We start from the raw sequence: 22,432 nt of genomic DNA, 5'->3' as shown, positions 1-22,432 counted from the left end.
CACAACAATGAAGTCTTGAATCCTTAGTTAAGGATTGTTTTAATCACTTTCCATATCCATTTTTCGGTTATGTTAATGAAGCAATTTCCAGGATAATATTTTCATCTATATACAGTAAATCTCTTTTTAGAAGAAATACTGAGTATTAAAGTTTATGTTACATGTTAAGATTACAAACATATTTACATATATTTGGCAACTGCAGGGGTTTTTTTTAATTGCCCCATTGTAGCTTGTTCTTTGCTTTTTATTACATTTTTTTATTTTTCAATTTTATGTACTATTACTTTAAATAAAACTTTAAAAGATGAATAGATCAATTCTAAAATATTGCTGCAGTTTAGAGTGAATTCTTAATTCTTACACTCATATCTTTCTAGTTATTTTTCAATTGGAACTTCTTTTTTCAGGCCCTAAACCTAGACTTCCCCTTAAGTCCTGACCCATTGTGTCAAGGGAGGTGTTCCTGGGAGGGAGAAGCAAAAAATGCCAGGCGTATATGTCAAGAGTATGTACTCCCTGCATTCAACATGTTAGTGAGGAAGACCTTTTGGAGTATGAATGGGAGTTTAGTTGCTTTGAGAGTCTTAGTTGCTGATGTAGCTATATAGGAAAAGAAAATCTGAATCTGCAAAGACAGAATTAAAATAGAACATGAAATTCAAGAAGCATGAACATGAGAAAGCTCAATTCAGTGAACAATCAGATGAAGTACACTGAAATTAAATTGACTATATTATTGGCACAGGAAGTGGAAGAGCTCAATAATAATAACAAAGACATGGGTAGGAGCTGACTGTGGAACTGATCATAATTGTTTATTGTAAATCCCAAGTCAATCTAACATGGAAGAAGAAAGCAGATATGGAACAACAAAGTTTTCCAAAAGATCTCCAAACTCAAAAGGAAGCTTTAATTCTGAATTTGGTATGCTAAAGGATGCCAATGGACAGATAGTAATTGGTCAAACAAGATCAAACAAAGATGGAAGGAATATGTTGAAATTCTCTGCAGTAGAGATATCAACATTCAAGATAGCTTAGGAGATACTTTCTGTTTACAAGAATATCTAGTACTAGAACAATGGTTCTTAAACTGGAGGTAATTACCCCAAGGGGGTAATGTGGGCATACCCTAGGGGTAATGGAGCAATTTGTAATTGCTAATTTATAAATCAGGGATCCAATTTGGGACTGCTGCTGCCAAGACACTTGTGTAAAGCAAACAAGTCTGGGGTTTTTTTGGGGGGGGGGGTTAATGACATTTAAGACAGGGAAAAGTGGTAATTGGGTCAAACAGTTTAAGAACCACTTTACTGCAAGATAAAGTAAAACCAACACTCCAGTCATTACCAAGTCAGAAGGCTACAGGAATTGATGGAATATAGAAGTAAGGCAAGCAACAAAAGAAGTAGTAGTAAAGGTCCTAAGCAAACCATGCCATCAGATCTGGAGAACAACACAGTGGCCAACAGATAAAAAAAAATCTAAATAAGTCTCCAAAGAAAGGAGACTTAACAGTGTGTGTAGATTATCATATGATATTCTTAATTTCTCATACTATCAAAGTAAAGCTTAGGATCATCCAACATAGATTAAATCACTAAATGGAAAAAAAGATGCCAAATGTTCAAGCTGGTCTTAGAAAAGTCCAAAGAGCAAGAAATATTATTGCTGATGTATACTGGATAATTGAGGAAGCCAAAGAATGCCAAAAAGAAGTTAATGTGTGCTTTATTAATTATACGAAGACTTTCAGCTGTATCAATCATGTCAAGCATAAAATGTCCTTAAGGAAATATGAATCCCAGAGCATCTCATTGTCCTCATGCAAAAAATATACACAGGTCAGGAAGTCATAGTCTGGACAGAATATGATGAAACAGTCTGGCTCCAAGTCAGCAAAGAAGTGAGAGCCCTTATGCTAAATATATACTGAGGGAAGGTGGATTGGAAGAAGCTGAGTGTGGTTTTAAAGTTGGAGGAAAAAGTATCAGTAATCTGCACTATGGTGATGGTTATACTTTGATAGCTGCAAATGATCTACAAATTCTAGGAAAGAAAGTCAAGCAGCACAGTGAAAAAATTGGGACTAAGATTCAATATACAAAAGATCAAGCTAATAACAACAGGTAGAGCAACCAGCCTTAGAATTAACAAAATGTTGAAGTGGTGGATGGCTTCTGTCTTTTAGGACTGACAATGAACAGTAAAGGAACCAGCAATCAAGAAATACAGTAGGTCACAGATTTGCACTTGGCAGGATACCAATAAAGGCCTTGGAAAAGAGATTTGGACACCATGACCTGTCTATACCTACAAAGATCAGAATTATGCAGGCACTGATTTTCCCTGTGACACTCTATGGAAACGAAAGTTGGACATTAAAGGAGTAGGCTAGAAGAGTATTGAAGCTTTTGCACTTTGGAATTAGAGAAGATTCCTGAGAATACCATGGATAACCAAGAAAATAAACAAATGGCTCATAGAACAAATCAATGTAGAGTTCTCACTTGAAGCAGACTCAAATATTCATAGTTTGTACACATACTGTAATGCAAAGTCCTGTCTCTCTTGAGAAGTCTAACATGCTGGATAAGGTAGAAGGAAAGAATAGATGAATACAACTAGCACCAAGGTAGATGGACTTAATTGCAGTGGTGAAGGGTGTATTGTTGAAAGACCCAAAGTGCCAGGTTGCAAGAAGGTTTATCTATATGGTCGCTAAGAGTCATCACCAACTTGATGGATAATAATTCCTAGTGTAAGCCTTTCAGACAACTAGCTTAAACTTTCTAGAGAATCTCAACGCCATAGCAATCAGTGTGATCAGGAGATCAAATACTTTCATATGAATTGCAGCACCTACATTGCCATTCCATCCTATAAAAGATTTTGAGAAAATCCATATAGATTTGATCACTGACATTTCATCTATGCTTCATCTTTAGATTTCAGTCTTTATAGTTTCTTTGTTAGTCTAAAAAAAAAATGCTGCTTTACCCATCATTTCAACCAGGTTAATTGCTTGACATCAAGGCAATTTAATTTTAGTCCATTGGACATGAGGTCTGATGCTAATTAAAATTTAATTAAAAGTGTGTGTATTTCTGTAAGATGATATAAATAGGTTGTCAGTTCAACAGTTCACCAAAAAGGAGGGAATAAATTATTGTTACAAATCAGCTTCTATCTTATTGTCCTAACATTTCTTGGAAAGGATGAGAAAAAACTTGTGATTGGTTACCACAGGCTTTAAGCATAAAACAATATTTGATTTGTATACTAGTATTAGGAATACAGATTATTTATTAAACCAATTTATATAACTGCCCATCTCACCACAGGTGACTCTGGGTGGCGTACAACAAAGCTAAACACAGTCAATAAATGCATTAAAAATATAAAAATAAAAATAAAACAAAGAAAAGGATGTTAAAAATAAGTGAGCCACTCGCTAATTCCCCCGTCCCCTGGGGTCCCCAGGCCTGCTGGCATAACCAAGTCTTAAGGGACCTCTGGAAGCTCAACAATGATGAGGTCAACCTCACCTCGGGGGGGGGGAGAGGATTCCACAGCACAGCACCACAGCAGAAAAGGCTCACTGCCTGGGCCCTGCCAAATGTAGCGCCCTAGGTGGCGGAACCCGTAACATGCCCTCTCTGCTGGATCTGGTAGGACGGACAGATGAAATTACAGTGATGTTAAGATTAACCTGTAAAGGGCACTTCTGCCTGGCCCCCTTCTGGAGGAAATATACAAGTGATTATAATCTCTTTTTTCACTTGTAAGGAAGGACAATGACTAAATTCCTGACCAGACATGACTCCCCAAATCTTGAAGTTAATGTCCTGTGCCCGAAATTACAAATGCAGGAGGTCAGATACAAGGAATTTATGGCAACTATAAATTTTCCCACAGTGCAGGAATGTAAGAGTTGGGGGGGGGGGGAGCTTATTTCAATAGCTGAAGTTCCATGCAGGAAAATCCAAGATCTAGGAATCAAACTGAATATAGCCTCGTAGCAATCCAAGTGTCAGCCAGAGAACAGAAGCCATACACAATCAGGAACTGAGCTATGAGATTAAAAAGTTATTTACCAGCAGAACTCTGACTCCTAAGCCATTCTTTTATAGTCTGGACTCAGGCAAATCTCTATTTTGAGGATTCCCATTAAAAGTCTTTGTTCTACTCTCAATCTTTCCGTAAGTTACAAGGACTGAGGATCTTTTCCTGGTCAGTCTCTGAATCAGCTGACTCAGCCTGTTGCTTGTGCTTCTGTAACAAGTGATTACCTGACTGTTCCAGAACAACAGGCTTATCTTCCAGTAACTTCTGCTCTTTCTGAGCCTTGTCTGTAGTAGCCTTCTGGCTCTTGAGTTGCGAGGTCAGAAGCTCTTAAGCTCTGCTCCTCCAATTCAAAGTCTCACTCCTCAAATTGGCTCATAGCACTAAATAGCTAGAAAAGGATTTGTTCGAGCTGTTTGTCTTTGAGTCTTCCCAGGAGCCAGACTGTCTTTAGGAAAACAGGACCTTCTTCAAGATTATGAAGTGTAAATGTTCCAGGACTCTGGTAAAACTCAACTACACAGAGACTTCGGTGTAGACATAAATGTGTTACATTCTTGTCTTTTATTCTGCTTGTGCTCAAAGCTTTGTCCCATTCCTTTTGCAGCTATTTTCCCTTAGGCTCAGGCTCAGTTGTTTACACTTGCACCAATGTATGTTTTTCTTTGCTATTGTGGGTTTTCAAATAAAATTAATAGTATTTTAAATAAACGTTTTTGATGCCAGTTTATATCTTAGGCAGGGTAATCTGGTAACATGCCTTTGTCAATTGACCAATTACTGGGCTTCTAATGCCTTTGTCTTTTTGGTTAGCAGTTAGCATTGTTGTTACTGCTGTTTTCTTAATCATTTTTCTGTGTTCAGTTTTTTTTCAGAATTTTACAATATTGCATGCCTATAAACTATATAAGGCGAGGCATTGTGTGTTTGTTTATTAATTTCAGGCGGAGTTCTACTGTTTTTGACAGATTCATCATGCCCTTTCATGATACATATAAGGCCAGAATTAAAGACACAAGGTTAATTAAAGCTGAAACAGCAGCCCTCATGTTCTCTTTCTCTCTTTGCTTATAAAACATGTTTGCTGTTCTTAGAACACATTTATCTCCCTAGAATTTACCAAGAGAGCAATGGCAATCATTCAGAGCTGCTATTTTTGTCAGCAGTTAGGCATCAAGCCCAAGAGTTTCCAGACTTTTTGGAAATGGCTTCTGGGATGGGCTTTCCTCTTTATGTTGGAGACAGAACCAAATACAAGGACTGATATTCCAGACTGCTACCTGCCACTCTTTCTAGCCAACCCCTCACCCCACTTCTGCAGCATACTCCTTGCTGTCGATGGTTATCTTTTTCTAATTGAAATACAGTTTGTTTGCAGAAAAAAAAAATCTTTTTTTAATAACAGGGGGAAAGTGTTTTGTTAATATTTTTGTTTTAATTTCGATTGGAAGTAGTGCTGCTTTATAAAAAGCATTTCAGATAGCTAGAATTCTGGTGTAGCTGTGATTGGGCAGTACTAGGAAAAATGTGTATTAATGTTATTTCCGAATCACTTCTTGGGGGTGGTTGGTTGTTTTCTAATTCTTTTTTCCTTAGCCCCATTTTTTTTTAAAGTAAGGCCAGTGCATGCAGATAAAGTTTATCATTATTATAAATATGTTTTAGAATGAGTAACAGTCCTAAAATAAGTGAGCTCTTTCCTGTGGCAGGATAGTCCAATGTTCTTATGCCTCTGTAGGAGGGGGTAATGGTATATAAGGAGCTCAGTTTTTATGTATGTGTAGACAGTCCGTTTGGTGCAGTGGTTAAGGCGCCAGGCCAGAAACCCAGGGAGTTCTAGTCCCACCTTGGGCCTGAAGCCAGCTGGGTGACTCTGGGCCAGTCACTCTCTCTTATCCCTGGGAAGGAGGCAAGGGCAAACCACTTCGGAAATTTTGCCAAGAAAACTGCAGGGACTTGTCCAGGCAGTTACCAGGAGTCAAAACTGACTCAAAGGTACACACACACATGCACACACACAGTTTAGATAAATGCAAATTTTGAGTCATTTATGTGTGACTCGAAGAAGAAAGCTGACAAATGGTTTTAAGTTAAGCCCAAATGGAAATATATATTTGTAGTATGCCAGAGAAAGTATTTCCAATAGATGAAAAACATTCCTAATTAATGATAACTCAGCAGGGGATGCGGTGGCGCAGTGGCTTAATGACGCTGAAAGTTGCCAGCCAGAAATGGTTGACACTTCAGCGGTTCAAGCCCAGCTCTGCTCAGCAGAGCAAGCTCCTGCTTCCTCCCCAGCTCCTGTCAACCCAGCAGCTCGAAAACTCACATGAGTAGATAAATGGGGACTCTCACCCCGGTGGGAGGAAAAATGCTGGCGGCGCCTTGCAAAGGAGATGGGAGCAATTGCCGGTAACGCAGAAGCCGCACACACCCAAAAAAGGCGCGAAGCAACGGAAACCCCGCCTCCTGCGCTCGCCAGCTGGGCTCCACTCTAGGAAGGAGGCCATGGCAAACCACTTCTGAAACACCTTGCCTTGAAAACTGCAGGGAATCGTCCAGGCAGTCGCCGCAGAATCAGTAACGATTGAGTGCAGATTAAAAAAAAAAAAATTGTAACTCATCTCAGTACTAAAAAAAACACCTAACAATAGAACATTTCTAGAAGCAGCCAATAAAAAGCCCATCTTTGCATTTTCACCAAACCTGCCTATGTTAAAAAAGAAACCAAGAAGGAGGATTTATATTGTTTTATAGATTACAACCTGTACTCTGAATTCTCTGTTGTAATACTACTACTACTACTACTACTACTACTTGTACTAATCAAGTTGTTTACATGAAGCATTCTTTGAACAAGGAGTCACATTCTCTGCCTTGTGTGTAGTCAGTATTATGAGGTGAAGTTTCCCAATATATCAGGCAAAAAGACATCTTTGTATAAATTCCATTATAATAATCTGATACATAATTGAGGTGTACTTTAATCTGGCCAGGTGGGTGAATTGTGTTTGAACTCCAGGTTTATCCTGGTTTGCAAATTTCTCAAGGTGTTGTCTATCTGTCTCAGTGGATCTGATTGCCACATTACTCTGTAACCAGATATAATAGATGTCACAAAAATGCTAGACTCATTAAATATGCAAATAGACACCAAATATGCAACTTCCTTCCATTTCTTTAGCTTGTTTCCAAAGCTAGGAAAACCTGACCCAATGGCAAAGTTTGGTTATGAGACAGTCTCAGAGAAAATAAGGAAAGAATAGGAATAATTGAGCTACTCTAAATAAATTCCCTTCTTTCACTAGTAGTGGGAGGAAAACATTTTTTTTTTTTAAAGGCACAAAATACAAAAGAGAGATAATCTTGGAAGCTTTTTGAAGCATGACAGCTATATTCTAATGATAATAATCAAATATCACGCTTCAAATAAGCAATGATATTGCTTATACTGCATTCCCTTTTGTTCTCTTCAATTTTCACTTCCAAAGTATGCTACTTTTACTAGCCAGTCTTGACTAGTAGTGATTAGTCAGTGAGACCAACAGTGAATAAATTGACGAACTTAGATAAATGACTGATGATAGCTCTTTTCATTTTCTAAGCCTGTATGTGTTAGTAACTTTGCTTTTCCTATGAAAATCAAAGGTAAATTTGTAGCCATGATATGCTAACATAAGTTAAGGTCAGTTTAAGGCAGTTTTGAATATTACTTGTTTCTTTAAAACAGGTTAGGATTAGGGTCCATCCTGTGCTTGCCCTGATTAGAAGTCTGTTGGAGATGATGGTGCAAAAAAGTATGGTACAGATAGTACTTGGGTTACAGTGGCAATTGGGACCAGGATTGCCATTGCTAAACAATGAGGTCATAAAGTGTGATATCATGTAACCGCATCACTTAGTGATGGCAATCCCAGCAGTCCTGGTTGCTGTTGTAACTCAAGACATGGAGGTTGTTAATCAGGAAGCAGTGGGATTCCCAGGTAAGGAGCATGGGGATGCCGTGCGGGGTGGGGGAGGGGAGGGCCTGGAAGGAGTGAAAGGAGGCCAGGGGAAGCAGAGCATGGCTCAGTGTGAGTGAACAGAGACTGGGGGAAGCAGGGCACCACACAAGCGCAGGGAAACTAGAGGGACTTACCAGAGTGACTTGTGATCTTCCCTGCTGGCTTCCCCACTGACATTGCTTGTGGGAAGCCAGTAGGGAAGGTCACAAATGGCAATCACATGACCATGGGGCGCTGTAACTGTCCTAAATGCAAGCTGGTTGCCAAGCACCCAAATCACTGTCATGTGACCATGGGGGTGGTGTGACGGCTGGAACTTGGAGGACCAGTTGTAAGTACCACTCATTCAGCACCATCGCAACTTCAAATGGTCGCTGAACGAGTGGTTGATAAGGGAGGACTATCTGTATGCTCTTCTTGAACCTCCTGATTAAAAACTACCTGACATTTGGCTGAAGTCTTTTATGTGAGCAGTACTGATAATCCCTCTTTGGTTCCACACTTGGTTTACTAAGTGGAATTACAAGTGGTAATTTTAGGTACTTCATCCCTTTCATTGACATGACAAATTAACCTAAGGATCAGAATCTCTGCTGAGATGTAGATAAATTCTTCAGCAGGATCAATCCTGAGGCTGTGGTATTACAAAGTCCCATTAGCATGAAAAAAAAAAGAAAAAAGAAAAACTTTCTTGACATATAAATTACTGAAACAGTTTACTAATTTGTATGGGTGGGAATTGTGATGGAATGTATCTATGAAGGGGGAGGTGGTGTGATGGAATGCAGTAGAGTACCAGGTTCTCAGGAAGGAGGGGGCACATTCCAGGAAGGAAAGGGGAGCGAGACAAGAGACAGCACAGTCCAGAGCAGGAGCTCTGGGAAGAGGAAGAGAATTAGGATAGCCACTCCCTAGAATCTCCCAGGGCATATCCACTAGGTTAGAGGAGTACAGATTTAGTCTGGCAAGATTCCGTCTATACCGTGTAAGTGATAAAGAACTGAGCTTGGTTTGTTTCCCTGTTGTTTTTGGCTGGGCTTGACAAAAATATATTTAATCTATTTATCATACTCTATTTTTTTTTTGGTAAGAATATTACCATTTGTAGTAGAATCAAGTTAGAGGAGTTTATCATGCAATCTATTTTGTATTCTGCAGTCCTTTGCACATGAATTTAATTTTTTTTTTTTTTTCCTAAGTGGTCCTCTTCTAGGAATAGTGGAAAGTCAGTATGCAGGCAAAGAAGTTATGGATGGATGGAAGGAGGAAAGGATTTTAGCATATCTTTATTATAGTTACTGACTCTCATTGGAAGGAAGGAAGGTTTTATCCACTGTCTTTGATTGTCAATCTTGTTTTTGTTTGTCCTATGTTGGAAACAGTTTATGTGTTTACTAATATACAGAAAATATATGACTTCCTTATATAAATAGTGTTCCAGAACTGATAAGTTAGCATGTTCAAAGTTTTTCTGAGGTTTAACTCTATGTCAAGTATATACAACAATGTTCATATTACGTCCATAATCAAACAATAATGCTGTATCTTAAGAAGACTGATTCTTTAAGAAGCCCTAATTGTTTTCTGAACTTGGAGTTCATGGTGCATTATATATGAAAAACTTCTAAATTCTAAAAGAGCAATGAACTGCAAGAAACAGGAAGTTTGTGAAATTAGAACCTGCTGTGGGGGAAAATGATGGAGAAGTCCATGTCATCTAGTGTACTAAATGATGCATATGAATGTGAGAGAATGCAGATTAGGGATTTTATAATTTGATGTCCCCAATCTGGCATTCTCCAGATACTTTGGGGCTGCAACTTTTTAGAATTTCCAGATAGATTACTGAAACCTGATCTATCAGAATGAAACATACAACAGAATTTTGCTATGTGAGTAAATATTGGAACAAATAGGGAAAGCTGTGATGTGTGATTTTAGATTTGTATAAGCATTATCATGAGTAGATGCAGATATATTTTGTGTGTTGTTATTACATTAGTGGCAAATTAGAAAAACATATTTCAGAACCTTCTTTCTGAAGGTGAATCACTTTCAAAGCAAGTGATTTTTATGTTTATTACTTTCCCTCTACTTATTCAGCAGTGTATGATGAATAGGAAAGGATATTTTAAGGCAGACATTTTAGCAACAATTTTCTCTGTCGTGCTGAATGTGTTCCCAACCTGCAGTGGGATTGGCAATCTGAATGACTCTGTCAAAGTACTATCAGGTACTTGCAGTAATCATCCAGCCATCTAAATCTTTTTTAATATTGTATAGTAAAATAGAAAATGTTTCCCTAGAGAAATTCATCTTAATTCTTTATGACTGATTAGCATCTTCAAGGTAATTGACACAATGAGAAGTGCTCTTAAAAGTCTATTAGAATTCTTGGACTGCTGTGCAAAGTTAAAAATCAAAGTTTAAACTCAACTCTCTTGAACGCTTCATAAATAATTTGGACAAATTAAAAATCAAGTCTGAAAATGATGCTAAATGATTTCTAAGAAATAAGGGAGAAATAAATGTCTGTAACTTTCTACTTTGATAGAAATATACCCTGATATTTTTCAGCATGCAAAGAAAAGGATAATATGAAATAGCAGATATTTCAATTCCAGCAACATTGTAATTGTCAATAAAATGCTTCCTGTTGGTTTTCAACAAACATTTGTGTTGGTTTGCCATTCTTGAAGAATGGAAACTTTGGCAGATTGTATTTGCTAGATAGTATTGCCAGTGGAAATTTACAATTCTCAACCATATAATTTCAAAGCACTAATACTCAGCTGTTACAAATTAGATCTGATTAGATATTTCCTGTTATATACTGCAGGTGTTAATTTATTTAGTAATGTTAAGATATTATCACCAATTATTGCTGTTTTGAATTAGCACTATATCTTTATCAATATTCTTATTTCTCATTTCATTGTTAGATACTGTACCTTTTGTATTTCACATTCATTTAACTCCATCTTTTACTCCTCTCTCAGGTGCGTAAACATATTAACTGAGAATAATACATGCCTGATGAAATGAGCTGTAATCCATGAAAATCTATGCCATTAAGAAGCTCATTTTCTTTAGATTTGGAATAAGCAGAGATAATTGCTCTGAATTTCAATTATTCTTTGGGTAAATTTTATAGAAAAGATGTTTTCTGCTATTCCAACCCAAGAGGAGCAGTCCACATATGGAAGAAGTCTTCTAATAACGTGCCTGTGCAAAGCATCCCTTTGAAGTTGTTTTATCTTGCACAAGGTTTCCTAACACAGGTCAAATAGCCAAAGCAGACTTTTTTGATGGTGGGGCAGTGGGCACTTCTGACAACCATTGAAAGGACCAGAAGAGATTTTGGCATCTGCAAACTCCAAGGGCAAAAAGCTTCTTCCAGCTAATGGAACTGCCTGTTGAGGCTCCAAAGCATTATGAAGCTCTTCATAAAGATAAATTAAATCACTTATATACCTTAATGTGAAAAAAAAAAATATTATCACAGCTGCCTCACACTCTTCTAGTTAGTGCTTGCTCTTTTCTTAAAAGTTATGATAGCTCCAGGCTTCAATGGGGGAAAAAAAAAAAGTCACTGAATCATTATAGCAGTACATATACGGAAGATATGTGCCTAATATAAAACCAGTCTACATGATAATAATGCCATGGGGGATTGAGATCACATCTGCTGTTTCTGCCCATTCAGTTGCCTTGGGAACTAAGGTATAGATGCATGTGAAGTACAGTGGTAAAATGGTTCAATCTCACGTCTGTAACTGAGAATTTTCTTATACAAACATTCTTCATCACAGAGATGGAATCGCAGTTTGTGATATAGCTCATTCAGACATTTACCCAAACATTTATGTATGACATTTATAGGATTAATGACTTGTATGTCACCAAGGTTTTTGTTTTCTCTGTGAGTTCTTTGTAAGACCCTCTACTGCAAATAAGAATATAGTGTTTAGTCAAAGGTCAAGTGATGGAGAGATGGTTTTGTCGGTAGAATATATCAACTGAAGTGTTTCACCCTCAACCCACATGTTCTGGGGATCATTAAAAACAAAAACACTTTAAATCTTTCACTGGGGTGGCAGTGCCTTCAAGTCAGTGTTGACTCCTGGCAACTGCTTGGACAAGTCCCTGTAGTTTTCTTGGCAAGATTTCAGAAGTGGTTTGCCATGGACTAGGGCTGAGAGAGTTACCAGCCCAAGGTCACCCAGCTGGCTTTGTGATTAAATCAGGACTAGAACTCAGGGTCTCCCTGTTTCTAGCCTGGTGTCTTTAACCACTATAGGTGGTTAAATTGGCTTAGGAGTCTATTTTTATCCAGTGTCTGGAGTCTGTGGAGCCTGGATAAAAGTGGCTGAAATTATACCCTAACAACATGGAGTTGCTTTTTGTCCAGAAACTCTCTGGCTCTGGATCTGCTCTAGTTTTAACTGTGGAGGGGGTGGGATTCTCCCAAAGAAACAAGAGCATAATTTCTGAGTCATAATGGAGTCACAGCTATTGCTGGATTTGCCAGTTGTGACCAGCAGGCACCTTTGCCAACCTTGGATGGTGTACCATTTGCAGCCCTATCTGGAGTAGGAGACCCTGGAAACCATAACTCATGCCCTTAGTGTCCTAAACTAGACTACTGCAATGTGATTTACATGGAGCTGCTTTTGTACTCAGAAAGCACAGTTGTTGCAAAATGCAGCAGCCTGCGTGCGGACAGGTAAAAGCCATATTATATCTGTATTGCAGTCACTTTCACTGGCTTCCAAAGGGTATCAAATTCTGGTCTAATAGATGCTAAAACATTCTAGATTTAACTTCTAGATTTATGTAGTCTTAAATGGCTTGTCTCCCAGGTATGTTTAGCATTATTTCTTCCAGGTGCAACCAGCCCTTTCTGTGCAGTTGTCTCAGATGGAGACACTAACCATTCTCCTGTGTTTGTGATGAGAAGGATGAGGGCCCAGAGACAGTACTTCTCTATTGAACAGCCTTTCCCAGTGGTCTGGTTGGTACTTACCCTGATATCCTTCCAAAAGGTGGTATAACAGAATCCTCTTAGAAGAAGGTATAATTTCCTTAAAAGAAGGAACCTGGAATATGCTCCTTCTACTAGACCTGATGGGGGGAGACAATTGGAGAAAAGTGGTCCCTCAAAATATTCTGGTTAGAAAGGACTTTATAGGTGACAACCAGCACCTTGAATTGCACCCAGAAATCTGTTGGGACCCACTGCAGCTCATGAAACAAAGGTGTGACATGGACGTGCTAAGGCACGCCCATAGTTGCTCAACACCACTGCATTTTGGACCAACTACAGCTGCTGGAAGTTCTTCAGCTCACGTATAGCACATTGCAGTCATCTAGCCAGGAGGTGACAAATGCATGAGTGACTGTATATAGGGCTCCCTGATCCAGGAAAGGGTGCAGTTGGTGCCCAAACTGATGTGCAAAAACCCTGCTAATCATGGCTGCCACTTTCTACTTGGTCAGGTTCATGACTGTCATGGTGCTCATGAACTCCCAAGCCACCTTTGACACTGCCCCCAGTGAAGTAACTCAGGACCCTAAGCCTAGAGAACTTTACTGCCAATACGGCCACTCAGTCAATTTGCTCAGGCAGGGAAGATGCTACACAGCTGGGAGGCTGGTATATTAGCAATCCCAAGTAATCCCTAGAGCCCTAATACTAACCCTAAACAGGGTCTCGGATCTGGTTAACTGTAGGGAAGTACTGTTGAATGCTACCAGAGAGTCCCTGATGACAATAGCTACTCCACCACCCCTACCATCAGATTTTCGCTGAAATCACACCCAAAACAAAGGTAGGCATAGTTCCAAGAGGGTAATTCCTTTTTCCATAGGTATCCAGGTCTCGATAATACACACCTGGTCAGCCTTCTCATCTATCATCAAATCACAGATGAGGGAAGCCTTATTACAGAGTGATGTGGTGATTGTAGCAATAGCCAAAAGTCTGGGCCTCTGAAGGTTTGATGACCAGTAATTGGGGAAGAGTGCAGGGGGCTGGAACACAGTACCAGTATAATACACTGGGGTTGTGTTCCCTGAGCCTGTGTCAGCCTTCCCAGGTAGACCAGACAGAAAACATGACCAGATGAGCTAATTCTACATCTAATGTAAGGCTACATTGACAGAATCTTGCAAATCTGAAACTACAATTCTCCCATCATCTCCTTTACCCCTGAGAAATTAGGAAGGGTCTCTTCTGAGCCTCTTGCTTTTCTGACTTATGCTCCCTCTTACCAGACCATTCCCTAGGTAGCATTTTTTTGCTTGGTCTCCCAAGGTCATTCCCACATACCATTACATCCTGCCTCCCCAATATCTCCTTCCAGCCATCACATCAATGTTCCCACCTACCCTCAACTCACCTGACACCTTTCCAGTCTGACCACCTGCTGATCAATTCCCCATCAGTGGGTTCCCTTACCATATTCTCCACCCATTTTCTAAAGGGAGTCAAAACCAAGGGGTACTTTTGCACAAGGCACTCAGCAGCCCAACTGAGTAGAACTGTAACTCACCATAACCCACAGCTGTTTACATACATCCTACTCCCAATCTGCTTCCACTTCTACAGGCTCCCCACCATCCTAAAAAAGAATCCAAAGTGAAAGGAGGGGATACTGCCCCTCTCCCCTAGATCTCATCCAGGGGGAATTCCAGGCAACTCCACAGCTGGTCCCAGGCATCTCTCTCCATCCTCTTTCTACTAACCATAGATGAAAAGTCCATAAAATTACACCCCATAAAACCACATCCCAAGCTGACAGCAGGCAATCCTCACAAATGACACATGGTCCAGCATAGTTAAGACTGGAGCCTCATGTTCCTGGACCTAATGACTGCATGGCAGGGTAAGATGGCCATCAAACTGTGCCTGGGGCTGTTCAGCAGCTGCAGGGCCAAGGTTGGGCTTGCAGCCTCACCACCAGCCCATTCTGCTCCTGCTCACATTACAGACAGTCTATCCCTGTCTCAGACCTTGTGTAACTTAAATCTCTTCGATACTGACTTGCCCTTTATGGCTGCTGATAAAAGAATCTTAATTCTTCTGGGTAACAGTCTTGCAGCTCTTTGAAAAGTGTTATTGTTTTCCCTTCTCCAGTTCTCTTCTCCAACCTAAGCATTCTGAGTTTTTTCAGTGTATTCTCACAGGACTTACTTTTCATGTTACTAAGTTTGTTTATTTGATTGTTTGTTTATTAGACTACGAGACCGTCTGACTCCAGAGGCTTTGGGTGGTTTACAATTTTAAAAGAATGCATAATATAAAAGAAAGAACATGAACACTCAGAGCTATTTAAATAACATCCCAAAAAATTGCCAGGGGTTCCACAAGCACCTAACCCCAGGCCTGATAACAGACTTACCATTTCAAGGGCAGGATCTCTCCCTCTCCCTCTCTCAGGGGCTGTTGTTCCAGAGGGCAGGCTCTGTGATAGTTCATGGGTCTCACAGGATTTTCATGATCTGAAAAAAAATATTATTCTATTAAGGTAGTCTAAGATTAATTGATATATTTTTGTAGCTCCATCACTCTGCTGATTCATGTTCATTTTATGATCAACAATTTATGATTGGACTGCACTGTAAAATAATTTAGTAGCTAACTAACTATAATGTCCTTTGAAGTCTTGGACATCCCACAGTAATCTTGGTCAAGAAAGAAGAATATCTTTATGAATGGCTGACTGAAGGCTAACTTTGAAGAAGTCTTCCATTGGCCTGCAGATACTGTAATTCAAACTTAATTTCAGACAGCACACAGAGATGTTATTGTATGTTTTCAATGTCAGGGTGAAGTAATGATAGAGCAAGTGCTTTGAAGTCCATACAGAATATCATTTAAATCCTATCAATTATTTTCTCCCTTGTATAGAAATAGAGAAAGGTGGCTGTGGTGATCCTGGAGTTCCATCTTATGGGAAGAGGACTGGCAATAGTTTCCTTCATGGAGATACCCTTACTTTTGAATGCCAGGCAGCATTTGAACTTGTGGGAGAGAGAATGATCACATGTCAGCAGAATAATCAGTGGTCTGGAAATAAACCCAGTTGTGTTTGTAAGTTCTGATCTGTTTTCTTATCACTGTATTGATCTCTGTCTGTAATTTACAGTACTTTGCAGCAACATTTGGAATATCCCCTTCATTTGGAATGCCGGCTTGTGGGATATACTACCTTACAGTATTTTACTGTTTCTGTTCCTTTCTCCTTTTACAAATAGTATTTGCTTTAATTATAATATCTTCTTAAATAAAATATGTGAGAATAAACTTGCCCTATAGGTAGGATGGGAGAAAAATTAATTTGGTTGGCATTTTAATTAAAGCTTACCCATACTGTATTGTATTTCAAACCACAATCCAATTATGTACAGATATTTGAATGTATTTCAGTTGTGTCATATTGTTTTAAATTAAAAAAAAACCTGCATATTAAAGACAAGTTAATACACAAATTATCATCCTTACCTATAAGGCATACATCTAAAGGTTTACTGAGAGGATTATATTCCATAATGGCTTTATTGTGAATTTAATAAAGTTGTATACATTATTAATGAAGGAATCACCATTATATAACAGGCTGCATAAGATAACATTGTGTTTGCTATGATGTATTTTTGATAATCAAATTTTGTTATTTGCATTAACTTTGGGTGCTAGATGGTAGCTTGTGCTGTCTCATAGAGGACTGAACTATCAGTCACCACTGTCCTTGAAAGCCATGTTCTATGTCGGTGCATAGAACTTAGTGCAGCATGACTAAGAGAGCAATGAAAGACAGCTTTCACTCTCCTGTCCATATGTATTCATTTCTTGGATGCACCTGATTGTTAGGACTTTTCTTGTGCTATTATAGATATAGTTCATCAGTTGTCCTCTGGTCCAAACAGTGTAATACAATTCTTCTATGAATGGTGTAGTTATCTGACACAAGAATAATGGCACTAGGTTCTTCCTTCAGCCAGCACACAAGCATAACTTATACAAAGAAAACTTTAACATATATTCATAAGGTCATACCCAATGGCAGTAGTGTCCATGGAGGAGTGGGGAAGATGTCAGAAAGGTCAAGATGGCAGTAGCAACTGGGTAGCCAAAGCCCTGCCCCTCTATATGTGTGTGTATGTGACATTGGCTTACATACAAAAGGGACAGGGGTTCAATTGCCTGGTTGCAATCTCCATTTTGACTTTTTTTACCTCTCCCCCTCAGATCCCACTGACCAATTGTAGTTCTCCACTAGCAGAAGACTGATGTAATCAGGGGTTCAATTAGTAGAATGAGGATGGTATTTTTCATCATTTTGCAATAGAGCTTCCTCTTTCCTCTATAGAAGGATGCATCCATGGGTCAAGGAGTCTTCTTTCAAAAGAGGGACATAAGTGGATACGCTCCATAATGATTATACACATCCTTTCTTTTTGGACCGTGGGATAACACTTCTTAGAAAAAAACTATTTAGAAACTGCAAGACACAAATGAGATTTGTCTTTGAGATAACATCCTTCTTGCCATAAACATATATGTGTGTATGTGTGTGAGCACACGTGTGCTCCCATGCACATATGTATGTGTATATATAAACACACGCATGCATGGTTATTTTTATATATATATATATATATATATATATGTATGTATGTATGTATGTATGTATGTATGTATGTATGTTTTTGGGGTGGTATGTTTGTGACTCAGAGGAGAATTTTCTTTTCAGTAGATAAATACTTATGAACCTAAATAAATACCTTAATATGAAATTATTTAAGAGGTATTTTATTTTATTTTATTTATTAAACATATTACTGACTGCTGATGTTTCTTGGCAGTTTACAGTAAAACATATAAAGAGTATTCAAAACAGAGATACAAATAAAAAACAATAAAAACAACTATTAAACCCAGCCATTAAAATAAACAAGTAAAAGCCTGTTTAAAAGTGATCAATGATATGAAACCTCTCAGCTCAGCAGTGGGTTCATTCTAAGGAACTCTGATGGCTCCTCAGAAGGCTCAGTCCCAAATTTTTGCAAGATGTGACAACTGCAGATGAACCTCCTAAGATTATCTTAAAGAACTAACATGGGGTAAGGCATGTAGAAGGAAGTGTTCTTTCAAGTAGCTTGGACTCAAGCCATATAGAACTTGAAAGATAGTAACTAGCGAATTGCATTTTCACCTGGAAATAAAATGTTTGATATGACCACTGAGATTTTTCAGAGACCAACCTGGCTGCTCATTTCTGGACTAGACACAAAGCAGTCCTGCATAAAGTACATTACAATAATCAACTGTGAAAGTTGCTAGTCAGAATACCATAATTTCAAGATCATTTTATTCCATAAAAATACACTCTTGGCATATCTGTGGCACTTCTATTATCTCAGCATGTTCCCTGACCTAAGAGAGCACTCCCAAACTGAATAACTGCTACTTCTGGGACTGTATGACCCCATTCATATCAGGGAGTGATCCCTCAACTATTTATATTTTATCTGAATTTATCCCTCATCCAAGCCATTACTGACTTCAGGCAGCCATTTAATTCTTTGAAACTCCCCTTTACTGGAGATATTAGGAAAAAAATGGTTCAGTGTCATCACCATCTGATAGTATCCAGTTCTAAATCTGATGATTTCCTCCAGTGGAAATTCAATGGAACAAAGTGACATTATCTGAAATCTGTTTGAGAGTTAGGGATGGAACAACTGCAAAGCTGTGTTTTATATTTCTAGATACCTTAGATGAACCAGATGAACATATGAGCAGGGTTATTGAAAGACCCTGAGAGGTGAAGAGTCATGTTCCCTGTGTCAGTCTCCAAATAAAAATACAGCCACTAGGTTGACAAGACAATTTCAACCCATAGCTTGTGCTGAAACCAGTTTGAAATATTTCAAGATAAACTGCTTTTTCCAGCACTGTCTTCAGCTGGGAAAAGATCATCCTTCCAATCCAATCATCTCTGAGAGATCCAATATAGGCTTCTTTTTAAAAAGTGTAACAGTTCCCTCCTTTAAACAAAGGCATTCTGCCTATTTTCAGAGCAACATTTAACTAAAACCTAGATTTTTTTTTCGTGCATGTAACACCACAACATAAGTCATTAAATGGGCTTTATACTGCATTTTATTGGAGTAGATTGAATCTTCCTCCACCTAAATTCTAGTGTTTACTTTGTTACTTCAGCTCCCACAGTTTATCTGTATACATTGGGACTACATTTGAAAGTAGCTGAAGAGAGCACTTCAGAATGATTGTCATGAATACCTTAACAAGTACTCTATTCCATATACCAGTAAGGATAAAATGACTAGTGAGATCAGTAATTAATCCTTCTTATCCCTTGAGGTAGTCTTTTTCATCCTTCTAGATATTCACAGAAGTGATATGTGGTGACTAATCCAACATTAACTAGATGGTAATCTGTCCATGACAGTGGGGAGACCTGTGATGTCCTCATTTATAGAACACTACCCTGGTTATAAAAAAAAATTAAAATTCAGCTGTGTGACCTGCATCATATATTCGTCTTGTGACCAATCAAGATAGGCCCTTAGTTTTTATGGCTTCTGTAGACTCCTGAGCTGCTCAAGCAAACCACTCCAAAGTGAATATTGAAGTAAACCAACATGATGACCTTGGGGGAGATTCCAATACCAAATCTATTATCAGTTCAGTGTGGGATTCATTAGGACAGGTAATATACTAATAGAAAACCCAGTCTATTCCTGACCTCAGGACTGAGATACATATTCAGTATGAACCAATTCTCTACAGATGCCCTGGTAAGAGAGGTGCTGTTGAATCGTAGCCACCTAACCTCCTTACCTTTCTTTGGTAAATGGTGACTATGACATCAATATAAGAAGGATTGGTTTCCTCACCTACAATCAAATTGTTAATATCTTTGCTTTATTTTGAGCCAACCTGTTACTATAAAAGTCCAAGACCATGTTTTTGGAGGGCTGAGCTGAAACCACACTACAAAGCCAGAGAGCTGAAAAGTGGAGAGAGGTTCTTCAGTGTCTAATCTCACTTCCCCTATAGCTGACTGCTAGCCAGCTGACACCAAGTCTTCTATTTCTTAGATTTCTAAACAGTGTAGATATATCTTGAGGCTCATTTACTTAGAAATAAGTCATGCTATAGAGAGTTTTGCTTTTCATCATATAGATTGTTGATTTTTTTTTTTTTATTGTAGTCTCATGTTTCTTCAACTTCACAACACCTTCAGGAATTATTCTTTCACCAAACTACCCTGAAGAATATGGAAACAACATGAATTGTGTATGGCTGATTATTTCAGAACCAGGGAGCAGGATACATCTTATTTTTAATGACTTTGATGTAGAGCCTCAATTTGATTATTTGACAGTGAAAGATGATGGGCTTTCTGACCTACCAGCTCTTGGTACTTTTTCGGGCAATGATGTGCCTTCTCAGATTGCTAGTAATGGACACATAGTACGCCTTGAATTTCAATCAGATCATTCAACTACTGGAAGGGGATTCAATATAACCTATACTAGTAAGTACTCATTTTACTTTTCATACTAAATAAAATAGGCATCATAGAGCTAAAATAAGTACTTCTAAGACTTAATTTTGGAGAGCTAATATATATGCTTAATAGTCTTGTTACTAGAAAATGATATTGCCTGATGTTGGCTGAATCATGCCAGTCATTTGAATTAATATTGCTAAGTATGTGTTAATTTAGATAAAAGCAATATATTTCCTTTTAGAGAATTTAAATAATCCCCCCCCCACACACACGCATATCTTTGTTGTTAATGAAGAACTCTATTAGCAGGAACAATAACCCTGAGAAATATAACCGTGCATTAATTGAATTTACTTCTAGTAAACATATATGTGTACTGTGTATGTGGCCAAAATGGCTAGAACCTTAATTAATTAATTAATTAATTCCATTCATTTGCATTGTCAGAATAAAGAATACTTTTTTAACATGCTTCTCCCAATTTTAGTGTTAAATGTCAATTACCTCCCAATGCAACTAGCAGCTTCAGCTGTGTTCAGATATATATCATTACTGGCATCAAGTATATATCAAGTGTCTCAGAATTGTCATTATAGTTGACTAAAAGTAGTTAAATCATCATAGCAAATGTGAAAACCCAATGATAAATTAGTGATAGAAATTAGGTTTTCTGTTCTGCTAAGAATGGGCTTAGATGAATATAGTATATTATAATATTTATTTAATTGATTAATTGGAATTGCCGATGTCTTTTCTTCTAAAATTTAGCATTTGGTCAAAATGAGTGCCATGATCCAGGAATCCCCATAAATGGAAGACGCTTTGGAGATAGATTCCTTCTGGGAAGTTCAGTTTCTTTTCATTGTGATGATGGCTTTGTGAAAACTCAGGGCTCAGAGACTATAACTTGTGTACTGCAGGATGGAAATGTTGTATGGAGTTCAACTGTTCCACGTTGTGAAGGTAAGGCTTTAATATGTCTTGATTATGAACCTGAACATTTTATTTACACTATGTTTACTAGTTTTGTTTAACCTAGACCTGGGGCTGCTCTTGAAAGTTCAGGAGGATATTGACTAGAACTGTGTATTATAACTGTAATGTCAGTATTTCATAATGTACAATGGTCTAATTGTTTCCAGGTCTAGTTCAAAGTGGTTTTAGCTATAAAATTAATGTTTTATGATAAAAGTATTGGAAGGTATGCCTTTTCCAGTATGTTGTTAGCTGAATTGTAAGAATGTCATAAGACCTATTCCAAGTGCCCTCATAATCTGAGATGTGATGGATCACTACTCAGGAGGTAGGCTTTCAGTAGTTGTTCCCAGCTGTAGCTATGGCATACATTTTCAGGAAGTCTATTAACCCGTTGTATTTTCTTGGTCAATTTTAATTCCTTAGTACTTGTGCTTTGTTATGATTCTCATGGTTTAATCTCTCTGTTAATTATTTTTTTAGTTATTTTTATTATGATTATTTTAGCTTTTGCTATCTTGCATTGATTTTAATACATTAGTTTAAACTTCTGCTTTTGATTGGACTAATAAAAAAACTGAAGGTTGTTTCTTTTGTTATTGTGTATCAGCTTGAGCACTAATAGTTACAGAGTGATGAGTCAGTCTTAAAATAAATGCATATAAACATTTATTGTGATTTGTAAATCTGACTTTTATTGTAGTATTTTTGTTTGCTTTTTAATGATAAACTATTTCATAATTCAGTTATTCTTGATTTTAAATCTTTGCTATTAAATAAATAAACAAACCACAGAGCCTGACTCAGTTTTAAGAGATAGCTTTGACCATGTGGCCTT

General features: G+C 38.0%; 1 protein-coding gene across 1 annotated transcript in view; it reads left to right on the top strand.

The window, feature by feature from the left end:
- The window catches only part of CSMD1 (CUB and Sushi multiple domains 1), a 1,157,732-nt gene that overhangs the window by 861,073 nt on the left and 274,227 nt on the right, over window positions 1-22,432 (top strand). Inside the window, exons 13-15 of the mRNA XM_088136832.1 lie at window positions 15,984-16,166; window positions 20,317-20,643; window positions 21,388-21,582. Coding sequence (XP_087992958.1) covers window positions 15,984-16,166; window positions 20,317-20,643; window positions 21,388-21,582 — 705 coding nt within the window. The remainder of the gene's footprint in view (window positions 1-15,983; window positions 16,167-20,316; window positions 20,644-21,387; window positions 21,583-22,432) is intronic.

Source organism: Python bivittatus, unplaced genomic scaffold (assembly GCF_059951505.1).
Source record: "Python bivittatus isolate LINGU-HERP-01145 unplaced genomic scaffold, Pbiv_v1 ctg000020_np1212, whole genome shotgun sequence".
Lineage (NCBI taxonomy): Eukaryota > Metazoa > Chordata > Lepidosauria > Squamata > Pythonidae > Python > Python bivittatus.
Note: the sequence above shows the minus strand (reverse complement) of the source record. Positions and strands in the feature narration are given on the sequence as shown.